This window comes from Orycteropus afer, unplaced genomic scaffold, assembly GCF_000298275.1.
Source record: "Orycteropus afer afer isolate SDZICR_OR568_19922 unplaced genomic scaffold, OryAfe1.0 scaffold00025, whole genome shotgun sequence".
Taxonomy (NCBI): domain Eukaryota; kingdom Metazoa; phylum Chordata; class Mammalia; order Tubulidentata; family Orycteropodidae; genus Orycteropus; species Orycteropus afer.
This window is the reverse complement of record NW_006921612.1, coordinates 4,693,104-4,710,986: the sequence shown is the minus strand read 5'-3', so window position 1 is coordinate 4,710,986 and position 17,883 is coordinate 4,693,104. Positions and strand designations below refer to the sequence as shown.

Genomic DNA, 17,883 nt, shown 5'->3' with positions numbered 1-17,883 from the left:
ATTATTCTCCCACTCTATCCAGGATCTCTTGCACTGATCCCCCTCCAAGTGGTTGACAGTGGTAGCTGGGCACCATCTAGTTCTTCTGGTCTCCTGGTCATATAGGATAAGGATCACATGATCTACTAGTCTCTTGGACTAATTGTTTCCATGCATCTTTGGTTTTCTTCATTCTTCTTTGCTCTGAATGAGGAGAGACCCATCACTGTATCTAGATGGCTGCTTGCAAACTTTTTGTAAAAAATTTTTTATTGTGATTTGGGTGAAAATTTATAGAGTAAATTCATCTTCCATGCAGCTGCTCACATACACTTTGTCTCATGACATTGACTACAATTTCCACAATGCAACAGCTCCCCTCTCACTTCCTCCCCATAGTTACCTCTTCCCTGTGTCCTTCCCTCTCATGCACTCCTGCCCCATGAGCTATCTTCCTGTGCATACACTGCCTTTCTATTCTCTCATGATGGATCTCTCCAAGGAGTGTATCTAACTAATGTAATTGTTCAGCTCACATGCCTGCCTTTTGTTTGGCTGGAAGCCATAGGAGTGGGTTCAATTCCAGACCTGAAGGGCAGCTAGGGACCATAGTATCAGTGGTTCCATCAGGCTATTTCAGACCAGCACACCTGGTCTTTCTTCTTCTTCTTTTTTTCTTTTAATGATTTTGAATTTTGTTCCAAATAGTTTTCCCACTCTATCCAGGATCTCCTACACAGATCCCCCTCTGAGTGCTTGACAGTGGTAGTTGGGCACCATCTAGTTCTTCTGGTTTTATAGTCATATAGGTTGAGGATCACATGGTGTACCAGTTGCTTGGACTAATTGTGTCTTTGATTTTCTTCCTTCTTTTTTGCTCTGAATGAGGAGAGACCCATTGTTGCATCTAGATGGCCGCTTGCAAGGTTTTAAGATCCCAGTTGCTACTTGCCAAAGTAGGATGGAACAATGTTTTTCGGTAGTATGTTATGCCATTTGAGCTTGATGTCCCCTGGGACTATGGTCCTGAGCCCCAGAGGTCCAACTACTCACTCCCTCTGGATAGCTGGCTGTGGCCAAGAAGTGACTACAGCCTTGTCCCTTGTCAGCTCTACTACATACCTGGGATTTTTTTTTTTTTTTTTTAATGAGTTGAACATTTACCAGAGGTAGATACACTCCCCAGAGAGAACAATCATGGGAGAAGGAAGGGCCATTTATACACTGGGAGAATACCTGGGAATTCTTACAGAACATACCAATATACTGTCTGAAATACACTGAAATATTGTCTTCCAACCCTATACATGATCTTGTGCTCACTCTCCCCTGCATAGACATACCTAATAGTTCAGCCTATCCACTCATCTATCCACCCATATACCAATGTTTGCCTTCACTGACAACACAGTACTATATGTGCAAAAAGGTTCATCTTTGTTGTCTGTACCTCCTATGAACTTCTCTATGTCTTCCTCTGCTTCAGTGCCACCATGTTGATCACTCAGATTTGCTACATTGCCCTTCTCTTCACCTAAATCAATATTCGCTTGCAAATTTTTAAGACCACAGTCACTATTCACCAAAGTAGGATGTGGAACAATGTTTTTGTAGTGTGTTATACCAATTGAGCTTCATGTCCCCTTCAACCATGGCCTTGAGCTCATAGGTCCAACTACTCACTCCCTCAGGGTAGCTGGCTATGACCAGGAAGCCACCACAACCCTGCCCCTTTTCAGCTCTACTATACACCTGGACATTCTTACAGACATGTAGAAACATTGTCTGCCAATCTTACAAATGGTCATGGGCACACTACCCCCCCTGCCTAGACATACCTGACTATTCAGCCTGTCCACCCATCTATCCACCTGTAGATCAATGGTTGTCATTTATGACAATACAGTATTGTACATGCAAAAAGGTTCATCTTTGTTGTCTGTGTCTCCCGTGTACCCCATTATATTTCTTCCTCTTCCTCAGTGCCACCGTGTTGATCACTCAGATTTGGTATATTGCCCTTCCCTTCACCCAAATCAATACATGTCTCTACCTATCTAGCAGTGTTCCCTCCCCGCCGTCCATACCTGGTAACCAACAAAGAAAGTTTTCTTCCATATAGGAACCTTTCCTTGACTTTTTACAATAGTGAACTAATACCATATTTGTCCTGTGATTGACTTATTTCACTCAGTATAATGTCCTCCACATTCATCCACATTATGCAGTGTTTCATGGATTCCACATTATTCTTTAGTGTTGCTCAGTATTCCATTGTGTTATGTACCATAGTTTGGTTATCCATTCTTCCATTGATGAGCACTTAGGTTGTTTCCATCTCTTTGCTATTGTGAATAGTGCTGTGATGAACATAGTTGTGCATATATCTGTTCTTGTCCTGGCTCTCACTTCTTTAGGATATATACCTAGCACTGAATTGCTGGATCAAATGGTATTTCTAATTCCAACTTTTTAGGGAATTGCCATACCAATTTGCACAGTCGTGTCATTTTACAGTCCCACCAGCAGTGTTTGAGAGTCCCAATCTGTCTATATCCTCATCAAGGCAGATGTTCTTAATAGTTAAGCTAAACTAATGTTTGGTTTTAAGAAGACTTCAGGGGATATTTTTGGTTTAAGTTTAAAGGTTATCTCAGGGCAATAGTTTCATCCAGCCTCCATGATTCCAGACAGATTAGATTCCATCAGGATTTGAAATTGTATTCTGTATCTTCCCCCTTTTGATATGAATTCTTTTATGGAATCTTTGATCAGAATGTCTAGTAATGGCAGCCAGGCACCATCCAGTTCTGGTCTCATGACAAAGGAGGCAGTTGTTCATGGAGGCAGTTAACCACACATCAATTTCCTCCTCCTATTCCTGAGTATCCTTCTTCTTAGGTTGCTCCAGGTGAATAGACCAAACTGTTGGATGGCTTGGATGGCTGCTCACAAGCTTTTAAGACTCCAGGTACTACACAACAAACTAGGAAGTAGAACAGAAGCACTACACAAGTTCTTAGGCCAATTAACTGGGTTGAACCATGAAACCATGACCCTAAACCTCCAAACCAAGGAATCAAATCCCACGAGGTGTTTGGTTGTACATAGCAGCCTCAGCAGCTACTTCTTTTGTTTTTGTCATTGTTGTAAATGTATCTATTACACAACTCCTGCCAATTCAACTTTTTACAGGTGTACAGCTTATAAACAGCAATTACATTAATTGGTTGTGCAACTCTGCCCTTAATGTGATTTTTCCTTTACCATAAACAGAAATCCAGCACTCTTTGTACTTCTCCATGAGGGGAGAAGTAACCTCCCTTCTCCCCTCCTTTCCAAACCCAGCAATCACTTATACACTTCAGACATTTTCCTGCACATATGCAGTTTTATTTTTAAATTTTGACTAATTAATTCTTTGTGTTGTTGAGAATATACACAGCAGAATATGCATCAATTCAATAACTTCTACATGTACAATTCAGTGATATTGATTACATTCTTCAAGGTGTACAACCATTTCAGACCTCCTTTTCCAAATTGTTTCTGCCCCCCTGAGTTTCCTATTTAATCTTTTGAGTTAACTTACAGACTTTTACATAAATCAAATACATAATCAAAACCAAAACCCACTATTCTGGAGTCAATTCCTTTCCATAGTGACCCTATCAGGCAGAGTAGAGTTGCCATAGGATTTCCAAGGCTGTAAATCTTTATGGAAGCAGACTGCCATGTCTTTCTCACACTGAATGGCTGGTGAGGTGGTAAGTTCCAACTGCTGACATTTTGACTGACAGCTGAGTGCTTTACCACTGTGCACCAGGACTCCTTATTCAAACCCCCAACGTTTTGGTGAGCATCCAAGTGCTTTAACCACTGGCCACCAAGGCTCCTTATAAAGAACATACACTGAAAATGCACAGCCAAATCAGATAGTGAAAATTATATCCAAATACTCCATTTCTTTTGCTAATATTTAAAATGACTTCTCTAAAATCCAAACCTAACCAAACTCACTGCCATCAAGTCAGTTCTGACTCATAGCAACCCCCACTGGGTTTCCAAAGCTGTAAATCTCTATAGATGTAGATTGCTCCATCTTCCTCCCACGGAGCAGCTGGTGGGTTTAAACCATTGACTTTTTGGTTAGCAGCCAGATAACTTACTCACTGTGCCACCAGAGCTCCGTTCTCTAAAATAATGTGTTGTGAGATTGCCTTCTGTTTAGTGCTTGGGCTCAGGAAGTGTATTCTGGAGTCAGGTGCCTCCTGTGATGGGCCCTGGAAATCCTTGCAGGGCTGAAGAGGTCACCGGGAGCTCTCTGTCATGACTTTGGCATCCCTAGAAACACAATGACAGCCAAAAGGAGTGAGACCAAAGCAGCTAAAGAAACAGGGAGAGTTAGCCTGGTGCACTCCCATAATATCCCCTAACTTTGATTTCCTCTCGGGAAAGCAAGGTCTCCCTGATAGCAGATCTCTAGATTGGCAGTCATCAAAATGGAAGCTTTGACCACGGTATGGCAATTGTTACAATGTCCCTTACATTGATGAAGAATTTTTTTTTATAAATATACTTTATTTTTTAGAGCAGTTTTAAGTTTACAGAAAATTTGAACAGAAAGTACAGAGTTTCCATAGGTCCTCCTTCCCTCTGCACACCATTTCTCCTAGCGTTGTTATTGTTGTTACTTGCCCCCAAGTTGATTCTGAGTCATGGTGACCTGAGGTGTTACGGAGTAGAACCCCTCCATAGGATTTCCTTGTCTGTAATCTTAATGGAGGCAGATTGCCAGGCCTTTCTTCTGCAGTACTGCTGGGTGAGTTCGAACTGCCAACCTTTAGGTTTGCAGTCAAGGGCAAACCATACTTACCACCTAGGGACTTTTTCCTCTTATTGTCAGTTGTTGTTAGCTGTCATTAAGTCAGTCCTCGACTCTTGGTGACCCCATGTGTTACAGACCAAAACTGCCCCATAGGGTTTTCTTGGCTGTAATCCCTATAGAGCAGTTTGCCAAGCATTCTTTCTGCAGAGCAGTTGTGTGAGTTCGAACCACCAACTGTTGGGTTAGCAGCCAATAGGTTTACCCAGGATTTCCTACTATCATTAGTATAGTGCATTTGTTATAATTGATGAATCAAATCAATACATTATTATTAACTAAAATTCACAGTTTACTTTAGGGTCCACTCCTTGTCTTGTACAGTCCTATAGGTTTTGAGACATGAATAATTAATATATCTACCTTTACATATCGTTACATTGCTCTTAAAATGCCCTATGATGGTATATTTTTCAGAGTGTAATTGGTGTGCTTGTGGCAGTTTTGGCTGACAGTTTGCTCAGAAATCTCAGCACCACTGGGAATGTTTGCTTTCCAGAGCCCTAGAGTCTGTCCACCAGTTTTTCCTTAATTGCTTCCTTGGTGTAAACTGTGACTTTTGGCTCGCAACTGGTCTTACGAGGCTTGGAGAGACCTGCTTTTATTTGTTGAAATGTGTTTGTGTTCTAGTTGACTTAACATCCTTTGTGACCCATTTTGAATGGGACATGGCCAAATACCCTGCAAAGCAGCCGCTGGTGACCGTGGTGGACACACTTGCAAAGGTAAGAGAAGGACTGTCTCTTTGTGAGTCTAGTAAACTACCATGACCTGGACCTGGGGCACCTGCCCATCTGTCTTAGTTTCCTAGTGCTGCTGTAACAAATACAACAGTGGGTGGCTTTAATGAACAGCAATGTATTTTCTCATAATTTAGGAGGCCAGAAGTCAGAATTCAGGGCATCACTCTAGGGGAAAGCTGTCTCTGTTCATTCTGGAGGAAGAACCTTGTCTCAGCTTTTCTTGCTTTTAAGCATCCTTGGAGATCTCCATCTGGCAGCTATCTTTCCTGTATTTCTGCTTGCTTTCTTTTGTGCTAATTTGTTCATTTACTTCCCAGAAGTACTTACCTTAAAGCACACCATACACAGATGGCCTCATTAATGTAACAAAGAAGGCTGTTTCCAAATGGGATTACATGGACAGATACAGGAGTTAGGATCTACAATACCATTTTTTGTGTGTGTGTGGGGTGGGGGGACATAATTCAACCCATAACACTATCTGAGATGGACCTACATGGCTTTTGGACTCTGGCACAGCCAAAGAGGGATAGGCTTGTAGCCACAGGCAGGAGGCTTGTGGTCTGGTCCCACTGAGGAACCCTGGGAGGTCCCAACCTCTCATCTCTCACCACCTGCTTCAGCTAGGCCTCCAGGTGGATTTCTGAGGTGTGGCCCCCTTCTATGCCCTGTGGAAGGTCAGTGACCTTGCTTGGGAATTTCCTCTGCTGCCACGGAAGGAACACTGGGCAATCTACTTCCATAAAGATTTACCAACTTGGAAAACCAATGGGGGTCGCTGTGAGTTGGAATTGGCTTGATGGCAGTGGGCTTGCTTGAGCCTTTAGGTTACAGTGCGGTTCCCAGAAACAGTGCAGCTGACCACTTGCCCTCCCACACACCTCTCCTTTCCTTGTGTCATCTGGAGGGATGGCTGTGGTCTGTGAGCCACAGGTGTTCTACACCCAGACCCTAGTGCCCAGTCACTAAACTCTGCTCCATTGTACTTCTTTTTTTAAAAAAAAAACTCAGCCCCACCTGTCGTCTACTCTTGAGAAGATGACACTCTTTCCCCTCAAATGATTATTTACATGACAAAAACTATTTGCTTTAGTAGAGTTTGGCTGGGAGTCTCTTCTGGCACTTTTAAAAGTATGGTGGTTTTAGATCCCTAACTCCTAGGAGACATTTCTGCTCCTACTTATCACCTCATCAAATGAGGACCTGTCCCTCATTTGAGCTACCTGTGGCAACAGTGAGGTCAGTAACTGGTGTCCTGAAAATTCTGTCACATTGGCAAGGAATGACTTGTAGCTTTTTCTCCATAAAAATGGTGCACAATTTTTTTTTTTATTGTGATTTGTGTGAGTTTATAGAGCAAATTAATTTTCCATTCAATAGCTCTGGTACCATAATGCCTAAGGCACTTGAATGCTAACCAGAAGGCTGGCGGTGCAAACCCACCAGGCACTCCTTGGAAGGAAGGCTGGACAATCTACTTCCGTAGTGATACCGCCTCGGAAACCCAAGGAAGGTCGCTATGAGTCGGGTCCAACTCAACGGCACATAACAATAACAAGAGTTCATACACATTTTGTTTCATGACATTGATTGCAGTCCCTATAATGTAACAGCTCTCTTCCCACTTCCTCCCTGTGGTTACCTTTTCCAAAACCATGCACAGTCTTTTGAAGACCATTGTGGATATCTTATTTTTATCCTTACTGAGGGTGGGCTCTAAAGAACATTCAGAGGTTCAGGTCAACCATTTTTTTCTGCCTTACAGCTCTCTCCCTCCCTCCTCCCTCCTTCCACAGTTTACCAAGCCCCTCTAAGTGTCAGGTCTATACTGGCTTGGGGTGGTTGGGTGAGACTCTCTCCTGGGCCAGGAAGAAAGCTTTCCTGCTCTCAGTGTGAATGGGTGGGTCAACAGGAAGGTAATGGGCTTCTGGAACCCATCCCTGTGCAGCTCTGTTTGTGTTCTGAGAGCCAGGTGGTGCCCAGCCTGCCTCTCTGGGAACTTGAGTGGAGCTGGGAGCGTTGGGAAATCTGGGTGGAAGTTTGGGGGGCACAGCTTACATCACATAGTCCTGGGCTCCTCTGGGACAATGAGGCAGTGATTCTGGAAGGCCCTTCAAGGAGGGGTTCCTCAGGTCTGGCTTTCCCAAAGGGTGATGTGCAACTTTACCACTTAACTAGAACTAGTGCCTCAAGGGCAGTCAGTGTGGCTCTCTGAATCTGCTCAGGAAAGCACTGACCAGCACAGCTATTACAGGGATGCTTGACCTCAGGGATGACAGTATCCTAGAATGCATTTGGAGCATTGGCTGAGAGTGGGGAGTGGAGAGTTGTTATGACAAGACCTTGACCGAGAATAGGAGACCTGGGTTCTCTACAGTCCAGTATTCCCAAAGTGTGACTGGCGGGAAGGCAGGGAGGGGCAGGAGGGCACCTGCTGTGATGGCACTGACTGTGTGCCTGGAACTGTGCTGGGTTCCTCCTGACTCCAGGAGATAGGTATCATTTTCCTCCACCTTCAGATGAGGAAGGTTGTGATATGTCCCAAGACATGCAGCTATTAAAGTATCATAATAGGGATTGGAGTTCAAGTCTCTGGGCACCAAAGCTTGTATGCTGGGAACCTGCTCCTTTGAGGCCAGCTGGTGGGCAGAGGCACCAGTGAGTATTGGCTCCCATACTCCATGCACAGGAATATGCTCATGATACCTCTAGCCCTGGGCTCAGGCGACCCCTCCTTGGGTTTCCGAGGTGGTATTTCTACAGAAATAGATCTCCCAATTGTCCTTCCAAGGAGTCACTGGTGGGTTTGAACCACCAGCCTTCTGGTTAGCAGTCAAATGCCTTAGGCACCATGCCACCAGAGCTCCCATTCTCTGAACAGGAGAGCTAAATCTGTTGACAAGAGACATCCTGTCAAACCTCTGAGAAACGATCCCAGAACCAGAATCCTTTCACTGAGAGAGTGTTAGGAAGGCAAAATCATTGCACTGAGGGTCTCTGAGCAGCCTCTGCTGGGTATCTGAGCAGGTCTCCCACACCTGGGAGGAGCTCTCATTTATACAGAGTTTAAGTGTGCAGAGTATGCTCAGGGTTTAGGTCCTTAGATCCTCAAAACAAGCCAGAGTGGTGGGCTGGGCAGAGATGATAATCCTATTTGGGGAGGAGAACGTGGAGGCCCAAGGCCCACATGCAGTCTATGGAACCTAGCCCCATCTGCCTCCCTTAAAAGAGAGCTGTGAGGCTGGTGTTTGTGCTGACAGGAGGGACTCTGTCTTTGTGGGTGCCGGGCCTCAGTCCCCAGTGCTCTGACTCATCCCAGGGGCCTCCAGTTGGCCCTGCACATTACTTGGCATAAAGTGCCCAGCACAGGGCTAGTGATAGTCACCATTGACCAGGTTAGGCTGCAGGTTCAAAAAGCCAAAAATTTCACAAGCTTAATATAGTAACAGTTTATTTCTCAATCACATGTATGCCCACCAATAGTTGGAGGGGGGACTGCTCCATGTTGACCTTCTGGGGAACGAGGGGACGGGACACTGATATTAGCTGATGGCGTCTCCACCACCTGACACATACCTGGTTGCTGTGAGAGGGGAGTTAACACACGGGGTCTCAAAGGTTCTGCCTGGCATACCTGACTGCAAGTGTAGGGAAGCGCAAGCCAGCCCTTCACCTTGTGGGAGGACAACTGGAAATATCTGATGAATGCTGTAATGACTTCAGTGCTCAGTATAGATCTGTTGTATTATTGGCTGGATGCAGACAGTCAGGGTCTCAGTCCTGCTTCCACATACTCCCAAGCATGTGCTTGGTGCACCAATTCCAGCAATAAAGGCAGTCCATCTCTTGTCAGAGGTCAGATTTGTTAAGCAAATGTCTTTCAAGCAGTCCTCCTGCACTACCCGCTGCTGGAAATTACAGAGATGATTAAGACATGGCACCTGTCCTTGAGGAGCTCATCTAATGAAGGAAAGAACTCGCATTCAGAATTATTTCTCCATCTATTATGTTATCTTAAGTCTCATAATTCTGTAGTATAGGCAGTCTTCAGGTTATGAAATGTCTTACTTAAGTACAACCTATAGTTATGAACCAACCTCCATAAAGCCTATTATATTAAAAATTCAAGGTACATAACAATGGATTGTAATAACAAATGGTTGCTACTTTGCAACATTAATCAAAACATTATTATTGTTATTACTGTATTATGCTAAAGCTCTTTAAATGTATCTGGAAGCATTTCTTTAATGTTTTTTATGCATAGAAAGATACTATATAGTATATACTAAAACTAACATTTGACTGATGTTATAACAAATGGTACCTCACAGTTCTGACTTATGTACAAATTGTACTTAAAGGCACCGAACTTGTTCATAATCTGGGGACTGCTGGTACTGAGCTCAGAGAGGTTAACGATCTTACACCTGTTCACAGAGCCGGTAAGAATTGGAACTGCTGTTTAATTTGGGCCTGACTGGTTCCTTCCACTGCTTTACTGGTTTCCAAACTCCCCTCTGCAATTTTTCATTGCTGTGGGGAAATCAGAAGAATAAGGACAATGCAGTAATTTTTTCAGTTGTGTATTCCTTTTTATAATAAACAAAAATATAAATCTTATTTTACAGTCAAGGCCTGTGGTTATGATATTATACTATAACTTAACTTCCTGGTTATGATGTTGTTGTTGTTGTTGTTAAGTGCCGTTGAGTCGTTTCCGACTCATAGAGACCCCATGCACAGCAGAACGAAACACTGCCCGATCCCGCGCCATCCCCACAATCCCTGCTATACTTGAGCCCATCATCGCAGCCACCATGTCAATCCATCTCGTTGAAGGCCTCCCCCTCTTTCGTCGACCCTCCACTCTACCAAGCATGACATCCTTCTCCAGGGAATGGTCTTGATTTTAAACATGTAGTGTCCCCTTGTTCTGTTCGAATGACAGCCTCCTGCTCAAGGTACAGATTCCTCATGAGTACAATCAAGTGCTGAGGAATTCCCATTCTTCTCAATGTTATCCATAATTTGTCATGATCCACACAATCAAATGCCTTTGCATAGTCAATAAAACACAAGTAAACATCTTTCTGGTATTCCCTTCCTTGAGCCAAGATCCATCTGACAACAGCTATGATATCCCTTGTTCCATGTCCTCTTCTGAATCTGGCTTGAACCTCTGGAAGTTCTCTATCAATATACTGCTGCAAACGTTTCTGAATTATCTTCAGTAAGCTCTTACTTGCATGTGATATTAATGATATTGTTCTATAATTTCTACATTCTGTGGGATCACCTTTCTTTGGAATGGGCACAAATATGGATCTCTTCCAGTCAGTTGGCCAGGTAGCTGTCTTCCAAATCTCTTGGCATAACTGAGTGAGTGCCTCCAATGGGGCATCTGTTTGTTGAAATATCTCAGTCGGTATGCCATCAATTCCCGGAGCCTTGTTCTTTGCCAGTTCTTTCATTGCAGCTTTGACTTCTTCCTTCATTACCATTGGTTCTAGATCATATGCCACTTCCTGAAATGGATGAAAATCGATCAGTTCTTTTTGGTACAGTGACTCTGTGTATTCCTGCCATCTTCTCTTGATGTTTCCTGCATCATTCAATATTTTGCCCATAGAATCTCTCAATATTGCAACTCGAGGCTTCAATTTTTTCTTCAGTTCTTTCACTGGTTATGATATTATACTATAATTATGTAAGATGTTATCAGTGGGAAAACTGGATGAAGGGTATGTAGGATCTCTGTATACTATTTTTACAATTTCTGTCAATCTATAATAGTTTCAAACTAAAGAGTTAAAAAACGTACAAAAATTATAAATCATATTTAAAAAGCAAGTATATCAAAATGTAAAGATAAAATTGTTAAAGGCCCCTGTGACCATCTTCCCCAGTCACACTTCTTTTACTTTCCCTAAGGACAACCGATGTTTATGAGTTTGAAGTGGAGTTGTATAATGATATATATCTATACATAGATATACATTAGTTCATATCCTACAGATTTTTCTTTTTCATATAATGATTCTTGAGATATTTCCATATCAGCAGTGACATGCTGGTAGACCAACTCTTCCCAAACGAGGCCCTGATTTGTTGCATTTGTTGATTTCTGTAGTGTAAATACTCCGGTGTCACTGGAGATGGAAATAAGAAGAGAAAGTTAGGAAAAAGTACACAGGATTGGCTTCCACACACCCCTGAATATTAGCAGATATAATTCTATTTTATTCATATAATGGCTGCACAGTATCCCACATAGGGGACATCCTACTTTGCTTAACTAATTCCTTATTAATGGATTCTGCTATTAAAGTATATGTCCCTGGAAAGCAAGGTTTTTCTTTAAGTCACCCACTGTGGCATGGCATTGCTCGTATCATTGACCTCACACAGTCATTTGAAACAGTCCTCAGCCATCATTTATTGAAGGAGTCCAGTTAGTTGCACCCTGTTAGATATTTTTCTTCCCCTTTTGCTAACGCTTCTGTGGCCCCTTCTGGGAAGGGTGGTCTCATCTGTGTTTAGTAGATGGCCAGTCAGTCTTGCTTCCCCCCTCTTTCTACCACTCTGCTTCTGCCTGCCCATAGGAGAGAAATATGGGAATTGCTCTTTAATTGCTAGCACTCAGAACAAGGAGATCCCCTTGAAACGCCAAAATATGACCTGGCTTCAAGCTGAAAGGAGCCTCCTACCTGAATGCAGGGAGGAGGGCTGCAGTGAGGCACAGGAAGGGCACAGAGGCAGGCACTTTGGGAGGCGGAGTCCTGGGGGTCCTATGGAAACGAGAGTTAGGAGTCAGCCTGAGCTGAGCTCTGGAAGGGCCTGAGACAGTGGGGGTGCAGATGGGAGTGGGGGAGCTGTGGGGCTGCTCACATATTACAAGATGGGCTTGACATCAGGAGAAGATTTGGCTCATTGTGTGAAAGCCACTCTTGCTTCAGTATCTGTGAAAAGGAGATATTAATTGTCTCCCTGGCTGCCAACAGGCTTACTGTCAGAGTCAAATACTGGAATGTCTGAGAGCAGAGAAGAGAGAGGCATAAGCCATCCCTGTGCAAATGGGAAGGATTTGCTGTTTTTCTTAAGTGTACCCTAAGCAATTTGTAGCTCATTTTGAAAAGTTCTACCAATTTCTTAAACACTCAAGGTCACCGGAATCTTTTGCTTTTACAAATAGCAACTAGCACAAATCGAGACAGATCTGAAATCCCGAACGGCAACATACAACACTCTGAAGACCAACTTGGAGAACCTGGAGAAGAAGTCAACGTGAGTACACAAGCCCCTCCCTGCAGGGCCATGAGCCCTGACCCCCAGCAGGGCATATGCACTTGCCATTGGGATCGTTTGGTGATCAGGCATCTTCGTCTGTGTGTGGGAGAGTGAGAATCAGTCAGACAGACAGACACTCCTGGCTCGCCAAGATCTGCATGTGGGAGAGAAGGATGTGGACAGCCAAGGGAAGAACTTCCACATGGCCCCTTAGAGGAACAGAAATGCTACTCCTCATTCTATCACCTCTTTCCTTCTCACAGCTCCACCTTGGTTCTTCAGAACACCTAGGATGTGTTCCAAGATCCTTCTCCTGTAGAGGCTTTATAGCATAGGGCAAAGAGGTGTTGGAATCTGGCCCTTAGGGGGAGCAACAGAGGGCAGTGGGGTTCTGTAGTTAAGAATAGGGCAGTTTCAGGAGCTTACATGCCTTCTCCACCAACCTGATGGTCCACCATACAGAAAGGGAATAGACTTGTTGGTGAGGCCCAGCAGACAGAAAGAGTCACCCAGACAGTAGGAGGTGCTGGGAGACAAATATAAACTCAATGTCATGGTGGCAATGACCACCTGTAGGTAATAAGCATCTTCTCGTTGGAGATATATAAGAAGCAACCAGATGAGATCTTGTCAAAAGGGCTGGAAGGTGTTACTGAGCAAGGTAGAGTTGGCATGGATAATATTCACATCTTCCCAGGCTCTGTGGATCTGAAGCTACCCCAGAGAGGGAAGTGACCCAAGGATGCTCAGAACTGGCTTGACCTCATAGTCATGACGGGTTGGCTCACCACTTTTGAAGAAAGGAAAGGGTACCTGAGAAGCCCTCCCACTTCTATTGCTTTCTTCTGAGAGTCACAGGGACAGCTCTCTTCTTGTGAAAAAAGCAAATCATACATCAGTGAAACATTAAAAACTAACGAGGGAAATACTCACTTCAACTAGAAACTTTTATTTGTTTACCCTATTTCACACCAGAACTAAATGGACACAAGCTGAGTTTCACCTCCCCCTTGATCCTACCCCTGTCTTGGGGTTCAGAGAGGATGAGAGAAGATAGGGTGTCAGTGGTCAAGAGTCCTCAATGGTGACAGTGGCATAGACCGATCAAGGCATTGGGCCAGTGGACTACTGGACTATGCAGCCAGTGGGCCATCCACTAGGAGCTCTGGTGGTGTAGTGCCTAAGGCACTTGACTGCTAACCAGAAGGCTGGCAGTTCAAACCCACCAGCCACTCCTCAGAAGGAAGGTTGAGCAATCTACTTCCATAGTAATACCGCCTCAGAAACCCAAGGAGGGTTTGCTATGAGTCTGATCCAACTAGACAGCAGTGCATGCGGGCCATCCACTCACCTCAGCATCAAACAGTAGACATCTTAAGAATTGATTGGGACTCTAGAAAACATCCAGTCTAACTAGTGAAGAAGTTCATTTGTTCATTTACTCACAGTAACATTTATTGATTTATTGAGCACACACACTGAGTAGAAGATTAGGGATACCAAGAGAGGCAAAACAGTCCCCCTCTTCTGCTATTCCTTTTCTTTTTTTTGATAATGTTTGATAAATGTTTATTTGGGACCTAACATGCCCTCAGGCCTCATGCTGGGCCCTAAAGATCCAAAGCAGAGTAAAAGATAATTTCTGCTCCTGCAGAGCTCACAATTATTCATTCAACAAGTGTTTAGAGAAAGTCTTCTTTGTATCCTGTCCTGGGGATTCAGAGGTAAATTAGACAGATAGGTCTAAGAGTAAAGGACATTGTGTTAGTGCTAGGATAGAAAGGATTGCACATGGTACCTATAGGGAGGGACCTAAGGGATTTACCAACAAATTGCTTTTTAAAGCTTTGACTTTAATTGATTGAGAACTATTCACATTATGAGTAGTGGGAAGCCTTGTGTGCTAATCTCACTGCCTTTTTGCTAATGTTGGCTAGCAGTTCAAACCCACCAGCCACTTCTGGGAAGGAAGGTTGGGCAATCTACTTCCATAGAGATACTGCCTTGGAAATCCAAGGAGGGGTCACTATGAGTGGAAACTACTGACTCGAATCTACTCGACAGCAGTGAGTTGTTTTTTTTTTTTTTAATGTGATAATGATACACAGTCTTGATAGTTTTACCTTTGCCCATTTGCTAATACATGTTAATAATACCCTGATGCAAAACACATCTCCAATGAGCACTTAGAAAAGCTATTTCAGGTAAGACCTATTTCTACTGGACCTGAAAGCCTGTAAAGTGAAACGAAGCTATATCTGGGTCTATCTCTGCCAATGATGGGCCAGGCAGCTTTCTGAGCCAGCGCCTTGTTGACATCAAGCAACTTAAGCTGCCTGCCACCCGTGGTGCTCTTCCAACAGCCGGTGGCTTGCATAGGGGCAGAGCAGGTCACTGAGGTGTTGGATTCAGCAGCCCCTCCAGTGACTAGTGATAATACCTGAGGCCCTGCCAGTCCCCTGCCTCTGGAGGGGAGGAGGTAGCAGCCTGGCTGTGCAGAAACAAAAACAGAGACCAGGGAGGTGTACTCAGCCCAGGGTCCAGGGAGGAATAGTCATTTATTAGTGAGTTCCAAGGCTCCTCACTTTATTCTTCTAGGTTCCAGCTCCCATGGCACCCCTGTCCTTCTTAGGGAACATGCCTGAGACTTCCTGTTTCCTGTCTCCCTGCCTGAATGTTGTGGGTATGTCTGAGAGTCAGTGTATTCTGCAAACACAGGCCCACAGTGTCCCCTTTTGCCAAATGCTGGTCACACCCTATTTGTTTCAAATGGATTTCAGGGGCAACCTCTTCACTCGGACACTGTGTGATATTGTGAGCAAAGAAGACTTTGTGTTGGATTCTGAATACCTCATCACACTTCTGGTCATTGTTCCCAAGTAAGTGAGGAGGAAAGTAGAGTGTATTGGTGTCTGGGCCTGTATTGTATGCCCAGTGGAGGGAAAGGTTGGCCCAGTCCCTGCTGACCACCAGCCACTTCCTCTTTGGTGATTGGCCCTGGCCTGGGAAGATCCCAGTATAGACGCTTCAGACAGACAGCCCTGTGTGGTGGCCTCCAAGTGGCAACTCTGTACCATCAGTAGTAGTGATGGTGGGCTGGTGGTAATGGCAGTGATAACACAAACCATTTTGAGCACCTGCTACATGCCATCTTGTAGACATTATTCCATTTCATTCTCACTGCTACCCTGTGAGCTATATTATTATTTCCATTGTCCTGAGGCTAGAGAGGTCAACTAACTTGCCCAAGAGGACATAGGGCCTGGATTAGGAAATTGATGAATGTCAGGCCTCTAAGCAGGTATCTATAGCTGAGCTCCTCACACAGGCTAAGTGCAGGGCTTCAAGAGGCCTTCTCTCTTCTGTGGGGACCCTGAGACCCTTGCTGCCCACTGGACCCAGGCAGGGCTGGGAAGGGAATTCCCAGTGCCCATGGCAGGACTTCGGGCTGTTTGGGGCTCTCTATTGTCCTAGTTTTGCTCATCATCAGTCTCTTGGGAAAAGGGGTGTACAGCTTCTTAATGTGTAGGGACAATGAAAAGCCTATACATACCATTCTGTATATTCTCACAGGCCAAACTACACACAATGGCAAAAAACCTACGAATCTCTCTCGGACATGGTGGTGCCCCGGTCAACCAAGTAAGTGAGACTCAAACTTGGTCCTAGTGGATAGAGTGGGAGAACTATGTGGAACAAAACTCAAAATCAAAGGACCAAGTTTTCTTGACTGATAGAGCCTGGTGAAACCCCTGAAACTATAACCCCTAGCTGCCATTCAGGTCTGGAATTGAACCCACTCCTGTGGCTTACAACCACACAAATCAGGCATATAAGCTGAACATTTACATTACATAGATACACTCTTTGGAGAGATCAATCATGGGAAGATAGAGGGGCTGTGCATGCACAAGGAGACAGCTTGAGGGGCAGGAGTGCATGGGAGGGAAGGACACAGGGAAGAGGTAACTATAGGAAGGAAGTAGGAGGGGAGATGTTGCATTGTGGGAAATTGTAGTCAATGTCATGAGACAAAGTATATATGAGCTACTGTATGGAACATGACTTTGCTCTATAAACTTTCATCCAAATCACAATGAAAATTAAAAAAAAAAACCCACACAACTTCATCCTTGGTCTCCTTGGGGAGCAAGTGTGGGTGCTCTGGAGGCATCAGGGAATGCAAGACCCTCAACCACCAGACACTGTAGTTCTTTCTCTGTTCCACTTTATCCACACGCCAAACCGCTTCATCGGTCAAACATTACCCTTCTCTTCCTCTGGGAAATTGCCCCCAGGTCTGCAGGCTGGCAGGGCCCTCCTCGGTGCTCACACAGTCCCTGGGCTCATTGCTTATGGTGCCCTCAACCTTAATATTCTTGGGCTTGGCTTCTGATTGTTCCCTGTCTTGGAGGTCCAAGCAAGGGCTGTTTTAGTTCTCTGGTGCTGCTATAACAGAAATACCACAAGTACATGGCTTTAACAAGCAGGAATTTATTTTCTCACAGTTAGGAGGCTCGAAGTCCAAATACAGGGTGCTGGCTTTAGGGGAAGGCTTTCTTTGTTCACTCTGGAGGAAGGTCCTTGTCTCTTTGGAGCTTCTGCTCCTGGATGATCTTCATGTGACTTGGCATCTCTATTCCCCCATTTCTGCTTTTGTTTGCTTGTTTAATCTCTTATATCTCAAAAGAGATTGATTTAAGACACATCGTACACTAAGAGAAACACCCTACTCAGGCTTGTGGTGACCTCTGGGGCAGAGAGGGAGATGCAGTCAGGGCCACATAGAGCTCCTCACCTGTATGAGTATTGTTTTATATCTTGAACTGTTTTATATCTTAACAATGTATCTTTAACTGGGTGGCTGATACATGTTGTATTGTGGGGTGCTGTGGAGTCAATTCTGACTCATAGTAACCCCGTGTGACAGAGCAGAACTGCTCTACAGGGTTTTCTAGGCTGCAATCACTATGGAAACAGATCCCC

The 17,883-nt window shown here is 44.4% G+C and overlaps 1 protein-coding gene across 1 annotated transcript in view; it reads left to right on the top strand.

Moving 5' to 3' along the window:
• ATP6V1C2 (ATPase H+ transporting V1 subunit C2) overlaps positions 1-17,883 on the top strand; it is an 83,284-nt gene that overhangs the window by 53,319 nt on the left and 12,082 nt on the right. Inside the window, exons 5-8 of the mRNA XM_042783669.1 lie at positions 5,495-5,589; positions 12,803-12,894; positions 15,678-15,776; positions 16,471-16,539. Coding sequence (XP_042639603.1) covers positions 5,495-5,589; positions 12,803-12,894; positions 15,678-15,776; positions 16,471-16,539 — 355 coding nt within the window. The remainder of the gene's footprint in view (positions 1-5,494; positions 5,590-12,802; positions 12,895-15,677; positions 15,777-16,470; positions 16,540-17,883) is intronic.